This window comes from Hyla sarda, chromosome 2 (assembly GCF_029499605.1).
Source record: "Hyla sarda isolate aHylSar1 chromosome 2, aHylSar1.hap1, whole genome shotgun sequence".
In the NCBI taxonomy this organism is placed as follows: Eukaryota; Metazoa; Chordata; class Amphibia; order Anura; family Hylidae; genus Hyla; species Hyla sarda.
The window spans coordinates 514,628,997-514,649,958 of record NC_079190.1 but is presented as its reverse complement, the minus strand read 5'-3'; the positions used below and the strand labels follow the sequence as shown (position 1 = coordinate 514,649,958).

Below are 20,962 nucleotides of genomic sequence, written 5' to 3'. Positions count from 1 at the left end.
AAAAAGTTCAACTTTAACCTCATCGGTCCACAGAACTTGTTTCCAAAATGCATCAGGCTTGTCTATATGTTCATTTGCAAAGTTCAAACGCTGATTTTTGTGGTGAGGACGTAGAAGAGGTTTTCTTCTGATGACTCTTCCATGAAGACCATATTTGTACAAGTATCTCTTTATAGTGGAATAGTGTACCACAACTCCAGTGTCTGCCAGATCTTTCTGGAGGGATTGTGCAGTCAAACGTGGGTTTTTAATTGTTTTTCTCACAATCTTGCGAGCTGTTCTGTCTGATAATTTTCTTGGTCTTCCAGATCTTGCTTTAACTTCCGCAGTTCCTTATGACTGCCATTTCTTAATTACATTCCGAACAGAGGATATTGACATCTGAAAACTTTTTGCTATCTTCTTATAGCCTTCTCCAGCTTTGTGAGCGTCAACTATTTTCAGTTTCAGATTTCTAGACAACTGCTTAGAAGAACCCATGGTGCTGATTGTTGGGGCATTTAAAACCTTTGAGATTGACATCACCTGGTCTTCCCAGATGATGATTGAGAACAATCCATGACACTGGCAGATATCAGCTTTGTAAAGGGGGCAGTGCATGTTATAAATTCTGCAGGGTGCCCAAACTTTTGCAGACGCCATTTTTTTGTTTTCTGCTATTATGAAAGTGTAAATGATGGAAATAAAATGTAACTTTTGGTGACATATTATAAGAATGTCTAATCTGTAATTTGATGCCTTTTGGAGATTTTTCCATCTTTCCTTGGCTTCTTTATGCACATTAAAGGGGTATTCCAGGCCAAAACTTCTTTTTTATATATCAACTGGCTCTGGAAAATTAAACAGATTTGTAAATTACTTCTATTAAAAAATCTTAATCCTTCCAATAGTTATTAGCTACTGAAGTTGCGTTGTTGTTCTCTGTCTAACTGCTCTCTGATGCTCCCAGGAAGTGACATCATCATTGAGCAGTTAGACAGAAAACTTCAGAAGCTAATAACTATTGGAAGGATTAAGATTTTTTAATAGAAGTAATTTACAAATCTGTTTAACTTTCCAGAGCCAGTTGATATATATATATAAAAAAAAAAGTTTTGCCTGGAATACCCCTTTAATACAAATTTTTACCTGGGGGTGCCCAAACATTTGATCCCCACTGTAATGTCCTGATATAATATATACTGATATATAATATATACTGATATATTAATATATATATTAAAAGGTACATTTTCTTAGTGTAGATTAATGACGTTGCACGGTGGCACACAAATAAAGATAGAGTATACGCTGACCTGGTGTGGCTGGGCCCAGCCATACACAATGCCACAAAAAACTGTTAAGAAACAGTATCAAATCTCAAAAGATTATACCACCAACGCGTTTCTACCACCAGTCTTGGTGGTGTCATCAGGGAGGTATATATAATAATGTACAGTCGTAACTCACCAGGAAGAGTAGCCCAAATTGGTGCAATGGAACCACAAAATATGCAAATAGGCAACTGCACTATAGACAGATTACATGACAATATAGGGAAGCAAGATCCCGGCTCCCTGCTGGATGCAGGTGTCTCACGTCACTCTGCTGTACTACCACAGTAACTGTGACCAATACCAGTGGCATCTGAACAAACCAGCCCAGGGATAAAATGCTTCTGTGCCTTCCCCTCTCTTTCTACAGGACCGCTATAGTGCAGACCTAGCCTTATATATATTTATTATTGGCATGATACGTGTTTCTGCTTTTCAGGTCCATGGGCAATTATATTACCGTATATTTTATAAAGCAGCTATTGGAAATTATATAAATCTTGCTTCCCAATATTGTCATGTAATCTGTCTATAGTGCAGTTGCTTATTTGCATATTTTGTGGTTCCATTGCACCAATTTGGGCTACTCTTCCTGGTGAGTTACGACTGTTCATTATTATATATACCTCCCTGATGACACCACCAAGACTGGTGGTAGAAACGCGTTGGTGGTATAATCTTTTGAGATTTGATACTGTTTTTTAACAGTTTTTTTTGTGGCATTGTGTATGGCTGGGCCAAGCCACACCGGGTCAGCGTATACTCTATCTTTATTTTTTGCCACCGTGCAACGTCATTAATCTACACTAAGAAAATTTACCTTTTAATATATATATATATTTAATAGTAAAAGTTACGTTTTATTTGCACATCCCGAGAATTTATCTCTAAGGTAATTGTCGATACCGATAATGCCCAAAATCGTGATTATCAGCCAAACCGATAATCGGTCGATCCCTAATACTGATATATAATGTACTGATATATAATGTACTGATATATAATGTACTGATATATAATATATACTGATATAATATATACTGATATATAATGTACTGATATAATGTACTGATATAATGTATACTGATATATAATATATACTGATATATATATAATGTACTGATATATAATCTATACTAATATAATGTCCTGATATAATATATACTGATATATAATGTACTGATCTATAATGTACTGATATAATATATACTGATCTATAATGTACTGATATATAATATATACTAATATATAATGTACTGATATAATATATACTGATATATAATGTCCTGATATAATATATACTGATATATAATGTCCTGATATAATATATACTGATATATAATGTCCTGATATAATATATACTGATATATAATGTCCTGATATAATATATACTGATATATAATGTACTGATATAATATATATACTGATATATAATGTCCTGATATATAATATATACTGATATATAATGTACTGATATAATATATACTGATATATAATGTACTGATATATAATGTACTGATATAATATATATACTGATATATAATGTCCTGATATAATATATACTGATATATAATGTCCTGATATAATATATACTGATATATAATGTACTGATATAATATATACTGATATATAATGTACTGAAATAATATATACTGATATATAATGTACTGATATAATATATATACTGATATATAATGTCCTGATATAATATATACTGATATATAATGTCCTGATATAATATATACTGATATATAATGTCCTGATATAATATATACTGATCTATAATGTACTGATATAATATATACTGATATATAATGTACTGATATAATATATACTGATATATAATGTACTGATATAATATATACTGATATATAATGTACTGATATAATATATACTGATCTATATAATGTACTGATATATAATATATACTGATATATAATGTCCTGATATATAATATATACTGATATATAATGTCCTGATATATAATGTACTGATATAATATATACTGATATGATATATATACTGATATATAATGTCCTGATATAATATATACTGATATATAATGTCCTGATATATATACTGATATATAATGTCCTGATATAATATATACTGATATATAATGTACTGATATAATATATACTGATATATAATGTCCTGATATAATATATACTGATATATAATGTACTGATATAATATATACTGATATATAATATATACTGATATATAATGTCCTGATATAATATATACTAATATATAATATATACTGATATATAATGTCCTGATATAATATATACTGATATATAATGTCCTGATATAATATATACTGATATATAATGTCCTGATATAATATATACTGATATATAATGTCCTGATATATTATGTACTGATATATAATGTACTGATATAATATATACTGATATATAATGTACTGATATATAATGTCCTGATATAATATATACTGATATATAATGTCCTGATATATCATGTCCTGATATATAATGTACTGATATATAATGTACTGATATATAATATATACTGATATATAATGTACTGATAAATAATGTCCTGATATAATATATACTGATATATAATGTACTGATATATAATGTACTGATATATAATATATACTGATATATAATGTACTGATATATAATGTCCTGATATAATATATACTGATATATAATGTACTGATATAATATATACTGATATATAATGTACTGATATATAATATATACTGATATATAATATATACTGATATATAATGTACTGATATAATATATACTGATATATAATGTACTGATATAATATATACTGATATATAATGTACTGATATATAATATATACTGATGTATAATGTCCTGATATATAATATATACTGATATATAATGTACTGATATATAATATATACTGATATATAATGTACTGATATATAATATATACTGATATATAATGTACTGATATATAATATATACTGATATATAATGTACTGATATATAATATATACTGATATATAATGTACTGATATATAATATATACTGATATATAATGTCCTGATATAATATATACTGATATATAATGTACTGATATAATATATACTGATATATAATGTACTGATATAATATATACTGATATATAATGTCCTGATATAATATATACTGATATATAATGTCCTGATATAATATATACTGATATATAATGTCCTGATATAATATATACTGATATATAATGTCCTGATATAATATATACTGATATATAATGTACTGATATAATATATACTGATATATAATGTACTGATATAATATATACTGATATATAATGTACTGATATAATATATATACTGATATATAATGTACTGATATAATATATATACTGATATATAATGTCCTGATATAATATATACTGATATATAATGTCCTGATATAATATATACTGATATATAATGTCCTGATATAATATATACTGATATATAATGTACTGATATAATATATACTGATATATAATGTACTGATATAATATATACTGATATATAATGTCCTGATATAATATATACGGATATATAATGTCCTGATATAATATATACTGATCTATAATGTACTGATATAATATATACTGATCTATAATGTACTGATATAATATATACTGATATATAATGTACTGATATAATATATACTGATATATAATGTCCTGATATAATATATACGGATATATAATGTCCTGATATAATATATACTGATCTATAATGTACTGATATAATATATACTGATCTATAATGTACTGATATAATATATACTGATCTATAATGTACTGATATAATATATACTGATATATAATGTCCTGATATAATATATACGGATATATAATGTCCTGATATAATATATACTGATATATAATGTACTGATATAATATATACTGATATATAATGTACTGATATAATATATACTGATATATAATGTACTGATATAATATATATACTGATATATAATGTACTGATATAATATATATACTGATATATAATGTCCTGATATAATATATACTGATATATAATGTCCTGATATAATATATACTGATATATAATGTCTTGATATAATATATACTGATATATAATGTACTGATATAATATATACTGATATATAATGTACTGATATAATATATACTGATATATAATGTCCTGATATAATATATACGGATATATAATGTCCTGATATAATATATACTGATCTATAATGTACTGATATAATATATACTGATATATAATGTACTGATATATAATATATACTGATATATAATGTACTGATATATAATATATACTGATATATAATGTACTGATATAATATATACTGATATATAATGTACTGATATAATATATACTGATCTATAATGTACTGATATATAATATATACTGATATATAATGTCCTGATATATAATATACTGATATAATATATACTGATATAATATATATACTGATATATAATGTCCTGATATAATATATACTGATATATAATGTCCTGATATAATATATACTGATATATAATGTCCTGATATAATATATACTGATAGATAATGTCCTGATATAATATATACTGATATATAATGTCCTGATATAATATATACTGATATATAATGTCCTGATATAATATATACTGATATATAATGTACTGATATAATATATACTGATATATAATATATACTGATATATAATGTCCTGATATAATATATACTGATATATAATGTACTGATATAATATATACTGATATATAATATATACTGATATATAATGTCCTGATATAATATATACTGATATATAATGTCCTGATATAATATATACTGATATATAATGTCCTGATATATTATGTACTGATATATAATGTACTGATATAATATATACTGATATATAATGTACTGATATAATATATACTGATCTATAATGTACTGATGTAATATATACTGATATATAATGTACTGATATAATATATACTGATATATAATGTACTGATATAATATATACTGATATATAATGTACTGATATAATATGTACTGATCTATAATGTACTGATATATAATATATACTGATATATAATGTCCTGATATATAATATATACTGATATATAATGTCCTGATATATAATATATACTGATATATAATGTACTGATATAATATATACTGATATATAATGTACTGATATAATATGTACTGATCTATAATGTACTGATATAATATATATACTGATATATAATGTCCTGATATAATATATACTGATATATAATGTACTGATATAATATATACTGATATATAATATATACTGATATATAATGTACTGATATAATATATACTGATATATAATGTACTGATATAATATATACTGATATATAATGTCCTGATATAATATATACGGATATATAATGTCCTGATATAATATATACTGATCTATAATGTACTGATATAATATATACTGATATATAATGTACTGATATATAATATATACTGATATATAATGTACTGATATATAATATATACTGATATATAATGTACTGATATAATATATACTGATATATAATGTACTGATATATAATATATACTGATATATAATGTCCTGATATATAATATACTGATATAATATATACTGATATAATATATATACTGATATATAATGTCCTGATATAATATATACTGATATATAATGTCCTGATATAATATATACTGATATATAATGTCCTGATATAATATATACTGATAGATAATGTCCTGATATAATATATACTGATATATAATGTCCTGATATAATATATACTGATATATAATGTCCTGATATAATATATACTGATATATAATGTACTGATATAATATATACTGATATATAATATATACTGATATATAATGTCCTGATATAATATATACTGATATATAATGTACTGATATAATATATACTGATATATAATATATACTGATATATAATGTCCTGATATAATATATACTGATATATAATGTCCTGATATAATATATACTGATATATAATGTCCTGATATATTATGTACTGATATATAATGTACTGATATAATATATACTGATATATAATGTACTGATATAATATATACTGATCTATAATGTACTGATGTAATATATACTGATATATAATGTACTGATATAATATATACTGATATATAATGTACTGATATAATATATACTGATATATAATGTACTGATATAATATGTACTGATCTATAATGTACTGATATATAATATATACTGATATATAATGTCCTGATATATAATATATACTGATATATAATGTCCTGATATATAATATATACTGATATATAATGTACTGATATAATATATACTGATATATAATGTACTGATATAATATGTACTGATCTATAATGTACTGATATAATATATATACTGATATATAATGTCCTGATATAATATATACTGATATATAATGTACTGATATAATATATACTGATATATAATATATACTGATATATAATGTCCTGATATAATATATACTGATATATAATGTCCTGATATAATATATACTGATATATAATGTACTGATATAATATATACTGATATAATATATATATACTGATATATAATGTCCTGATATAATATATACTGATATATAATGTCCTGATATAATATATACTGATATATAATGTACTGATATAATATATACTGATATATAATGTCCTGATATAATATATACTGATATATAATGTCCTGATATAATATATACTGATATATGATGTACTGATATAATATATACTGATATATAATGTCCTGATATAATATATACTGATATATAATGTCCTGATATAATATATACTGATATATAATGTCCTGATATATTATGTACTGATATATAATGTACTGATATAATATATACTGATATATAATGTACTGATATATAATGTCCTGATATAATATATACTGATATATAATGTACTGATATATCATGTCCTGATATATAATGTACTGATATATAATGTACTGATATATAATATATACTGATATATAATGTACTGATATATAATGTCCTGATATAATATATACTGATATATAATGTCCTGATATATTATGTACTGATATATAATGTACTGATATATAATATATACTGATATATAATGTACTGATATATAATGTCCTGATATAATATATACTGATATATAATGTACTGATATAATATATACTGATATATAATGTACTGATATATAATATATACTGATATATAATGTACTGATATATAATGTCCTGATATAATATATACTGATATATAATGTCCTGATATATAATGTACTGATATAATATATACTGATATATAATGTCCTGATATATAATATATACTGATATATAATGTACTGATATATAATATATACTGATACAATATATACTGATATATAATGTACTGATATATAATATATACTGATACAATATATACTGATATATAATGTACTGATATATAATGTACTGATATATAATATATACTGATATATAATGTACTGATATAATATATACTGATGTATAATGTACTGATCTATAATATATACTGATACAATATATACTGATATATAATGTCCTGATATAATATATACTGATATATAATGTCCTGATATAATATATACTGATATATAATGTACTGATATAATATATATACTGATATATAATGTCCTGATATAATATATACTGATCTATAATGTCTTGATATATAATGTACTGATATATATTATGTACTGATATATAATGTACTGATATATAATATATACTGATATATAATGTATACTGATATAATATATACTGATATATAATGTACTGATATATAATATATACTGATACAATATATACTGATATATAATGTACTGATATATAATGTACTGATATATAATATATACTGATACAATATGTACTGATATATAATGTATACTGATATAATATATACTGATATATAATGTACTGATATATAATATATACTGATATATAATGTATACTGATATATAATATATACTGATATATAATGTACTGATATATAATGTACTGATATATAATGTACTGATACAATATATACTGATCTATAATGTACTGATATAATATATACTGATATATAATGTACTGATATATAATGTACTGATATATAATGTACTGATACAATATATACTGATATATAATGTACTGATATATAATATATACTGATATATAATGTATACTGATATAATATATACTGATATATAATGTACTGATATATAATGTACTGATACAATATATACTGATCTATAATGTACTGATATATAATATATACTGATATATAATGTACTGATATATAATGTACTGATATATAATGTACTGATACAATATATACTGATATATAATGTACTGATATATAATGTACTGATACAATATATACTGATATATAATGTACTGTTATATAATGTACTGATATAACACGGGGTCTCCTCTCTCCTATAGATTGCCGCTCAGGGCAGGAGATCTCCCGGGCCTTTAAGCTCCTCACCTTTGAGAGTCTGACTCTGAGCGGGTTCGATGATTTTGGGGAGTTGGAGGGATCGGGGAGGACGCTGGACGCAGACGGTCGTATTCCCTGGGACAATCCGGCTGCGTTTGGACGAGAGATAATCCGTATTTCCAGTGTGAGGAAGATGTATGATCTGATGGTGGCCGAGGCTGCGGGTAGGTTCCCTCATCTGTCACTATCCTCCCTGGGATGTCAGTCTGATATCTAACTGCAGTTCTTACTTCTTACCTGCAGGGGGAGACAGAGAACACAGTGTGGAAGCAGAGGAGAGTGAGGTGAGGCAGGTAGGACCTCCCCTTATATGACTAGATCACATGACATTCAGAAAGATGGTTGCTGTGTCTTAATGGCCATACGATTGTCATTCAGCTTTCCCAGAGCCCTGAATGGCCTTGATATGAGTGATATTGTATCATATTTACACCCTCATACACGAGGTGTTACCCAGCTTTCCTAAAGTCCTGAACGGCTCTGATATGAGAGACTTTTTACCATTACACCCGCAAACAGAAAGTTTTACCCAGCTTTCCTGGGGGCCTAAATGGCCTTGATATGAGTGACATTTTATTACCATTACTCTCTCATTCACAAGGGGTCACTCAGCTTTTCTACAACCTTGAATGGCCTTGATTTAAGTGATGTTGTGTCACCATTACACCATCATACACAGGTGTTACCCAGCTTTCCTAGAGCCCTGAACAACTTTGATATGAGTGACGTTGTATCACTATTACACCTTCATACACATAGTATCACCCAGCTTTCCCAGAGCCCTGAATGGCTGTGCTATGAGTGGCGTTATATCACCATTACATACCATTAGAGACACCAGATGTCACCGAGATTTCCTGCGTGTTACTTGTGTAAAGTCGGCCCCTTTTCTCTAGACAGGTTTGCCTCACAGGAGTCTGGGAAAGCTGAGTGACGCCCAGGGATTTTAGAGGGAAGTTGTTGATCTGCACTCGGTTAGGATGGTCTGAGATATCTCTGAGAACTTGTCACACACCTGTCAGCCATATTGCCTATAAATTACGCTGACTGGAAGGCGACACACGGCGGCTGCACACAATTACGGGCAGGACGCGCATCACATGACCTAATAACACAAATATTCTGATTGTGGCGAAGCCTGAAGGAAATCAAAAGGAAGAGAACGATTTGGCAGCCGCCCCCAGATGGTTACAATCTATTCCTGGCTGGGAGGAGCGATGGCGTCTGCACAGATCTCATGATGGATGGAGACGGAACCTCACCACAACCGTCTCACTGCGCAAGAGATGACAGGAGGAACAAGAGCACAACAACCGGGTGAGGAGAGCGCAACAACCGGGTGAGGAGAGCGCAACAACCGGGTGAGGAGAGCGCAACAACTGGGCAAGGAGAGCGCAACAACCTGGAGAGGAGAGCGCAACAACCGGGCGAGGAGAGCGCAACAACCGGGCGAGGAGAGCGCAACAACCGGGCGAGGAGAGCGCAACAACCGGGCGGGGAGAGTGCAACAATGTCACCGGGGGAGGAGAGCGCAACAATGTCACCGGGGGAGGGGAGCGCAACAATGTCACCGGGGAGGAGAGCGCAACAACCGGGCGAGGAGAGCGCAACAACCGGGTGAGGAGAGCGCAACAACCGGGTGAGGAGAGCGCAACAACCGGGTGAGGAGAGCGCAACAACTGGGCAAGGAGAGCGCAACAACCTGGAGAGGAGAGCGCAACAACCGGGCGAGGAGAGCGCAACAACCGGGCGAGGAGAGCGCAACAACCGGGCGAGGAGAGCGCAACAACCGGGCGAGGAGAGCGCAACAACCGGGCAAGGAGAGCGCAACAACCGGGCGAGGAGAGCGCAACAATGTCACCGGGGGAGGAGAGCGCAACATTGTCACCGGGGAGGAGAGCGGAACAATCGGGCAAGGAGAGCGCAAAAATGTCACCGGGGGAGGAGAGCGCAACAACCGGGCTGGGAGAGCGCAACAATGTCACTGGGGGAGGAGAGCGCAACAATGTCACTGGGGGAGGAGAGCGCAACAATGTCACAGGGGGAGGAGAGCGCAACAATGTCACCGGGGGAGGAGAGCGCAACATTGTCACCGGGGGAGGAGAGCGCAACAATGTCACTGGCGCAGAGAAGGCAGCAATGTCCGAAACGCTTCCCCCCTCTATATTATGGGTGGCGGCGTGTTATATTATAGAGTTCACTGAGCAAATTTACCCTGGAGGACCCCCACCTCCATACTACACAGGAACACCGTGTAATGCCTCATGCTGCCTGCAGGGGAGCTGCAGGGAAACTGAATAGACTCCCTGGCTCCCTCACAGTTTACAGTCCATCACTGGGACAACCTGTCACTATTGTTTTTGTGTGACCCCTTTTAAGCAGCAAAAGATCCCTTTATAGAGGGATGGATATTATAGATAACCATGTTCTTTCCTGCAGGACGTCGCGGGGAATGAGACCCCCAGGGCCGACCTCAGAGACATCCAGAAGACACAGAAGAGATCCCTGAGTGACTGGTGTTATTCTGAGGACTATGAGAAGAGTGTCCTCATACAGGTGGAGTACCTCAACAGGGGCCCAGTACAGGCAGCCATGGGGGAGGGGGGACAGACCCCCACATCCCATAGACCCCCAGCCTTCTCCTCATCATTATGGCCGGTCATGGAAAGTATATAGTGATGTGTGTAGGTTCAGGGTCATCATCCCATAGGGGGGCCCAAAGACCCCCCAGTCAGGACCCCTCAGTACATGGTGAGCGGGTGTATACTATGATGACCACCGTGAGACTCCCCAGTACATGGTGAGCGGGTGTATACTATGATGACCACCATGAGACCCCCCAGTACATGGTGAGCGGGTGTATACTATGATGACCACCATGAGACCCCCCAGTACATGGTGAGCGGTTGTATACTCTGATGACCACCATGAGACCCCCCAGTACATGGTGAGCGGGTGTATACTCTGATGACCACCATGAGACCCCCCAGTACATGGTGAGCGGTTGTATACTCTGATGACCACCATGAGACCCCCCAGTACATGGTGAGCGGGTGTATACTCTGATGACCACCATGAGACCCCCCAGTCAGGACTAGTGTTGCTCGCGAATATTCGCAATTAGAATTTTAATCGCGAATATCGCATATATATATATTATATATATATATATTATATATATAGCACTATATATTCGCAATTACGAATATTCTTTTTTTTTTTTTTTTCACAGTACACATCACAGTGATATATCATCTAATACTATATTTGCGAATATTGAGCCCTCCCTTCTTTAATGGTATAGGGAACTAATGGAATAGTGCAGTGGTCTAACCTGCGGTCCTCCAGATGTTGCAAAACTACAACTCCCAGCATGCCCGGACAGCCGTTGGCTGTCCGTGCATGCTGGGAGTTGTAATTTTGCAACATCTGGATGTCCGCAGGTTTGAGACCACTGCACTAGTGCATTAACTCTGTGATTTTTTGCCCACTGAAACCAATAGGCCCATTGTGGTCTATGGGGATCTCATGGTATGTAAAACTGTAAGATAAGCAGGAGGGACTAGGCAGTACAGTGTATGGGAGACCGTGCGGTGGTTCGAGTCCCGGCGTCGGACGGAGTGTTACAGTGTTGTGGTTTAACTTTTTTACTCGTGATTGACAAATGTAGGTGAATTGGTAATTAAGAAAGCCTTTGAAACATGGGAACTAGGTCAATTGGCAATTAACTGAGTGTTTGAACCATGGGAACTAAGTTAATGGGGTACCAAATATGAGTATTGGGGTTAATTGAAATTGGATGTAATGTGTAAGGCTGGGTATGAATGAATGAATGAATGGGAGGTTAAGGAACATTATGGGATATTTATCAATACCTGTGCAGAGTAAAGGTTGCCCATAGCAACCAATCAGATTCTTTTATTTTTCAAAAGCCTTGTTAAAAATGAAAGCAGCAATCTGATTGGTTGCTATGGGCAACTGCACCACTCTTCCTCTACACTGGTTTTGATGAATCTCCCCCATAGAGGGAGATTTATCAAAACCTGTCCAGAGGAAAAGTATCAGATCGCTTCCTTCATTTTTCAGAGGTCTTTTCAAAAATGAAAGAAGCAATCTGAATGGTTGCTATGGGCAACTCAGCATCTTTTCCAGGAAAGTAAAGTTTAACCACAACACTGTAACACTCCGTCCCACCCCGGAACTCGAACCACCGCACGGTCTCCCATACACTATACTGCCGAGACCCTCCTGCTTATCTTACAGTTTTACATACCGTGAGATCCCCATAGACCACAATGGGCTTATTGGTTTCAATGGGCAAAAAAATCACAGAGTTAATACACTAGCCCATTAGTTCCCTATAAAGATTAGGGAATGCTCAATATGCGTGCATATGCGCATATATTTGTGCATATGTGCATAAAAAACGAATATAAGGAATATGCGAATATATGATGAATATTCGTTCATATATTTGAGAAATATTGCAAATTCGAGTATGGCCTATGCCGCTCATCACTAGTCAGGACCCCTCGGTATATGGTGAGCAGGTGTAGTCAGGGCCCCTCAGTACATGGTGAGCGGGTGTAGTCAGGGCCCCTCAGTACATGGTGAGCGGGTGTGGTCAGGGCCCCTCAGTACATGTGAGCGGGTGTGGTCAGGGCCCCTCAGTACATGGTGAGTGGGTCTATACCATGATAAACCCCATCCTCCATCTTGCAGGTCTTACAGGAGGCGCTGGAGTCCTACTCGTGTATGGATTCCTATTACCACACCCAGGACCATTCCCTGCTCCTCGTCCTGCACAATCCCATGGACACCTTCCGTCAGAGTCAGGAGTCCTGGGACATGGCGCTTCACTCCAACGTCAGCTTCAGGTATTGAGAAGAGCCGCACGTCCATAGCCAGGGGCAGGAAATCTAGAATCGGTGGAAGAAATATAACATCTTCTCATAACTGTGTCCATGATGTCATCCACGCAGAAATGTGATCTTCATACTGATCTTCATACACCCACCCATAAGTGTGTTCTCTATACACCTACCCATAAGTATGTTCTTCATTCACCTACCCATAAGTGTGTTCTCCATACACCTACCCATAACTGTGTTCTCCATACACCTACCCATAAGTGTGTTCTTCATACACCTACCCATAACTGTGTTCTCCATACACCTACCCATAAGTGTGTTCTCCATACACCTACCCATAAGTGTGTTCTCCATACACCTACCCATAAGTGTGTTCTCCATACACCTACCCATAAGTGTGTTCTCCATGCATCCACCCATAATTGTTTTCTCCATACACCTACCCATAAGTGTGTTCTCCATACATTCACCCAGAAGTGTGTTCTCCATACACCGACCCATAAGTATGTTCTCCATACACCTACCCATAAGTGTGTTCTCCATACATCCACCCATAAGTGTTTTCTCCATACACCTACCCATAAGTGTGTTCTCCATACATTCACCCAGAAGTGTGTTCTCCATACACCTACCCATAAGTGTGTTCTTCATACATCCACCCATAAGTGTGCTCTCCATACTCCTACCCAGAAGTGTGTTCTTCATACATCCACCCACCCATAAGTGTTTTCTCCATACACCTACCCAAAAGTGTGTTCTCCATACACCTACCCATAAGTGTGTTCTTCATACATCCACCCAAAAGTGTGTTCTCCATACACCTACCCATAAGTGTGTTCTTCATACATCCACCCATAAGTGTGCTCTCCATACTCCTACCCATAAGTGTGTTCTCCATACACCTACCCATAAGTGTGTTCTCCATACACCTACCCATAAGTGTGTTCTCCATACACCTACCCTTAACTGTGTTCTCCATACTCCTACACACAAGTGTGTTCTTCATACACCTACCCATAAGTGTGTTCTTCATACACCTACCCATAAGTGTGTTCTCCATACACCTACCCATAAGTGTGTTCTTCATACACCCACCCATAAGTGTGTTCTTCATACACCCACCCATTAGTATGTTCTCCATACACCTACCCATAAGTATGTTCTTCATTCACCTACCCATAAGTGTGTTCTCCATACATCCACCCAAAAGTGTGTTTATAATACATCTACCCTTAACTGTGTTCTTTATACTCCTACCCATAAGTGTGTTCTTCATACATCTACCCATAACTGTGCTCTTCATACATCTACCCATAACTGTGCTCTTCATACATCTACCCATAACTGTGCTCTTCATACATCTACCCATAACTGTGCTCTTCATACTCCTACCCATAAGTGTGTTCTCCATACACCTACCCATAACTGTGCTCTTCATACATCTACCCATAAGTGTGTTCTCCATACACCTACCCATAACTGTGCTCTTCGTACATCTACCCATAACTGTGCTCTTCATACTCCTACCCATAAGTGTGTTCTCCATACACCTACCCATAAGTATGTTCTTCATACATCTACCCATAAGTGTGTTCTCCATACACCTACCCATAAGTGTGTTCTCCATACACCTACACATAAGTGTGTTCTCCATACACCTACCCATAAGTGTGTTCTCCATACACCTACCCATAAGTGTGTTCTCCATACACCTACCCATAAGTATGTTCTTCATACTCCTACCCATAAGTGTGTTCTCCATACACCTACCCATAAGTGTGTTTATAATACATCTACCCTTAACTGTGTTCTTTATACTCCTACCCATAAGTGTGTTCTCCATACATCCACCCATAAGTGTGTTCTTCATACATCTACCCATAACTGTGCTCTTCATACTCCTACCCATAAGTGTGTTCTCCATACACCTACCCATAAGTGTGTTCTCCATACACCTACCCATAAGTGTGTTCTTCATACACCTACCCATAAGTGTGTTCTCCATACACCTACCCATAAGTGTGTTCTCCATACACCTACCCATAAGTATGTTCTTCATACTCCTACCCTTAAATGTGTTCTCCATACACCTACCCATAAGTGTGTTCTCCATACACCTACCCATAAGTGTGTTCTTCATTCACCTACCCATAAGTGTGTTCTCCATACATCCACCCATAACTATGTTCTCCATACACCTACCCATAAGTGTGTTCTCCATACACCTACCCATAAGTGTGTTCTCCATACACCTACCCATAAGTGTGTTCTCCATACACCTACCCATAAGTGTGTTCTCCATACACCTACCCATAAGTGTGTTCTCCATACACCTACCCATAAGTGTGTTCTCCATACACCTACCCATAAGTGTGTTCTCCATACACCTACCCATAAGTGTGTTCTCCATACACCTACCCATAAGTGTGTTCTCCATACACCTACCCATATGTGTGTTCTCCATACACCTACCCATAAGTGTGTTCTTCATACATCCACCCATAACTGTGTTCTTCATACTCCTACCCATAAGTGTGTTCTTCATACACCTACCTATAAGTGTGTTCTCCGTACACTTACCCATAAGGTTGTTCTCCATACACCTACCCATAAGTGTGTTTTTTGTACCTCTATCCATAATGAGGCATTTCCATATCCAGAGGTTACACCCTGTCCACAATACCATACAGTCATAATTATGTCCTTCATATCACCGATCCATAACCATACCTTTATAATACCCACAACCTCATTCCTTACATCCCCCCCTCTACTCCCCGCCCTATTGTTCACCCGCATCTCGACCCTCAGCTCCGTCCATCACTTGTGTCCTTCGTTCTGACCTACAGAAACTACCTGGAGCTCGTGGCCGATTCTATTTCCCACTGGGTTCAGGAGGAAGAGGAGAAATATCAAGAGGAAAGAGAAGAACAAGAACTGGAAGCTCTGAGACAAGCGAAGGCCTCAAAGGATGGAGACGCTGCCCCCAGAGATCCCTCACCCAATAAGAAGAAGAGGAAATCCGTTTCTCCCAAAAAATCAAGAAGTGAGTGTTACCCAGGGGATGTGATCCTGTGGGTGGGAATTACTCATTGCTTGTACTGGATATTTATGGCCTGTCTTTATGATCAGTGTTGATCGCAGCTGATCACTACAACGAAGAGGGCACAACACTCCACCATTCTTTACACAGTCACATCTGCTCATCCATATGGTTGGTCGGCAATCTGTCCCATTCAGGGCAGTGGGTTCCTGAAGGTTGGACCCCACCGATCACCATCAATGATAAAGCCGATGATCACAATGGTATATATATTACCAATGATATAACAACAGGGACAGAACTGTAAGAGTCCCACTGATGACATCATGGCGGGTTTCTCCACTATGGATGATGTAATAAATGTCAGTTCTGAGTTCCTTCAATATAAGTGATATGACTGATGACATCATCATAGAGTTCCAACACCAGGGATGATGTCATTGATGACAATACTGTGCGTTTCCTAATTATAAGTGTCATGGATGATCCCATTAGGGATGATAATACTGGCAGTTCATCCAATATAAGTGACATCACTGATGACATCATAGTGAGTTCCACTGCCTGGGATGATGTCACAAAATGGTTAACACTAGTATAAGAATGAATGCGCTCTTCGATAAAATAATGAATGTAATTAAAAAAATAGTGCGACCAAAACCCGTCCTGTCCTTCTCAGGCCCGAAGGGCAGTGGATCCCGACCAGGAAGCCGAGGAGAAGAAACTGCCCCAATGCCAGCCCGCAACCCGTTCATACGAGAGGACTCCCTGAAGGTGAGAAGAAATGCCTCCCCCCCACACCATCTCTCTATCCCTTCCACACCATCTCCTCCGTTCCCTCCGCCCCCCCACACCATCTCCTCTGCCCCCCAACACCATCTCCCTGTCCCATCCACACCATCTCCCCGACCCCCCCCACCCCATCTCCCTGTCCCCTCCACACCATCTCCTCCGTCCCCCCCCACCCCCCACATCATCTCCTCCATCACCCCCACACCATCTCCCTGTCCCCCCCCCCCACCATCTTCCCCGTCCCCCCCACACAATCTCCTCCGCCCCCCCCCCCCACACCATCTCCTCTGCCCCCAACACCATCTCCCTGTCCCCCCCACACCATCTCCCTGTCCCTCCCCACACCATCTCCCCACCCCCCCACACCATCTTCCCCGTCCCCCCCACACCATCTCCTCTGTCCCCCCCATATCATCTCCTCCGTCACCCCCACACCATCTCCTCCGTCACCCCACCCCATCTCCTCCGTCACCCCCACACCATCTCCTCCGTCACCCCCACACCATTTCCCCCCCCCCCCCACACCATCTTCCCTGTCCCCCCACACCATCTTCCCTGTCCCCCCACACCATCTCCCCCGCCTTCCCCCCCCCCCCCCCACACCATCTCTGGTGTGGATCTGAAGATGGGTAGATGTCCCCCAACAGAGGCCCCTGAGCATGGGACATCCAGACCCACAATTCCCTCTGTATAAGGTATTTATTGGGAATCCATCTACAGGCCTGGAAAGAAGAACAAGACCGACTGAAGGAAGAGGAACGACTCAAACAGGAGAAGAAAAACACTAAGAGCAGTAAATCCGGAGGTAAGAAGAGGGGGGGCAGCAAAGAGAGACCCGGATCAGAACCAAGACGCTCCCCCAGTGCCCGGAAGAAGAGCGCCAAGGAGAAGGACAAGGAAGGTGGAGCGAAGGATCCCGAGGCTGAGCCGGCACCTCCAGACCTTCGTGAGGAACCTCCCAAGAAAGTGTTTAAGGTCAGTCCATATCCAAGTGGGAGCATTCTGCTTTCATGAATAGGATTGCGCTCTCTTGGCCTCGTCTTGGAGAGGGTCCTACTGCTGACTGTCACATTGGGGTCCCTTCAGTCCTATCCAGATATATATGTACCTGTTCTACACAGGAAATAAGGTTCTGTCTGAATAAGGTTCTGTCATCTTGGCTGATATCCTAAGACCCTAATCTAGAATCAATGTTTCCAGATCACACAGACTCCCCCACATCGCAGACCATGGACTTGTTAGGATTGTGCTGCTGTCCTGTAACTTTATGATTCTTTGTTTCCTTCAGTTCATTGGCTACGACATGGGAGACCACTTGATCCAGGTTTCGGGGGGCTGTCGCCGCTTATTCCCCACAGATGGTGGCCAGATTCAGGTGGATCACATGCACTATGAGAAAGGTAAAAGAAATCAGATAAGACAAAGAAGATATATATGTCATGGGACCCCCATTCATCTCAAGGATATGTAGGACCCCCAGTGATTATAAGGATAGGTGGGACCCCCAGTGATCACAAGGAGTTGTGGGACACCCAGTGATCATAAAGATAGATGGGACACCCAGTAATCAGAGGGAGGTGTGGGACACCCAGTAATCATGAGGACATATAGGACGACGAATGTTCACAAGGACATGTGGGACCCTCAGTGATAGAGTAGGTGGGACCCCCAGTGATAACAAGGAGGTGTGGGACCCCCAGTGATCACAAGGAGGTGCGAGACCCTCAGTGTTCACGAGGACATATAAGACGACGAGTGTTCACAAGGACATTTGGGACCCCCAGTGATCATGAGGTTAGGTGGGACCCCCAGCGATCACCAGGACATGTGGGACCTCTGTTGATCACGGGGAGTTGTTGGCCCCCGAGACATCCACAGTCATCCTCCAGGGCTCTTACTCCTCACTGGTTGGACCTTTTCTTCTCATGATCACCGGGGGTCCCACCAGTTGGACCTCCTAGACTTTGCGGTCGGGTGATAATACATGTAACGTCCTCCTCTATATATCTTAAAGGCTCCACCTATGTAAAAGTAAAGATCCAAAAAGACGGACATAAATTCCTTGTGCATATTGTTAATCCAAGGAAATCGCCCCCTGGTGGACAGGATGACTGCACCCAGATGGACCAACAAGGTCAGTATGGCAATATATAGTCTACAGGCCCATAATAATATAATGTTATAGCGCTGATATCCAGGGCGGCCAGTAATGGTATGTTCCATTCTGCAGCGAATCCGGTGTCCAAAAGAAGAAGCGTCAGTGAGTTTGGGTCATTTTCGGCCACTCTGCAGAGTGGGATCCGGCTGTCGCTGAGTCATTACGGCCCGTCTGGCCTCGCTCCTGGTGAGGAAGCTGTTGCGGATCTTTTCTCCTAGGGATCGGCTGTTTGTTGTCCTTATTACAATATCTGTTACTCCTGATAC

The 20,962-nt window shown here is 36.7% G+C and overlaps 1 protein-coding gene across 6 annotated transcripts in view; it reads left to right on the top strand.

Annotated features, from left to right (window-relative positions):
* Nucleotides 1-20,962, top strand: part of SPAG17 (sperm associated antigen 17) — a 251,166-nt gene that overhangs the window by 211,090 nt on the left and 19,114 nt on the right. For 5 of the 6 annotated variants that reach the window (XM_056559982.1, XM_056559981.1, XM_056559985.1 and 2 more), the window contains exons 14-23: nt 9,775-9,996; nt 10,076-10,125; nt 12,272-12,388; nt 14,555-14,709; nt 17,553-17,749; nt 18,426-18,520; nt 19,259-19,513; nt 19,827-19,938; nt 20,553-20,672; nt 20,769-20,882. In XM_056559982.1, coding sequence (XP_056415957.1) covers nt 9,775-9,996; nt 10,076-10,125; nt 12,272-12,388; nt 14,555-14,709; nt 17,553-17,749; nt 18,426-18,520; nt 19,259-19,513; nt 19,827-19,938; nt 20,553-20,672; nt 20,769-20,882 — 1,437 coding nt within the window. The remainder of the gene's footprint in view (nt 1-9,774; nt 9,997-10,075; nt 10,126-12,271; nt 12,389-14,554; nt 14,710-17,552; nt 17,750-18,425; nt 18,521-19,258; nt 19,514-19,826; nt 19,939-20,552; nt 20,673-20,768; nt 20,883-20,962) is intronic. The other variant, XM_056559983.1, reaches the window with a different exon arrangement.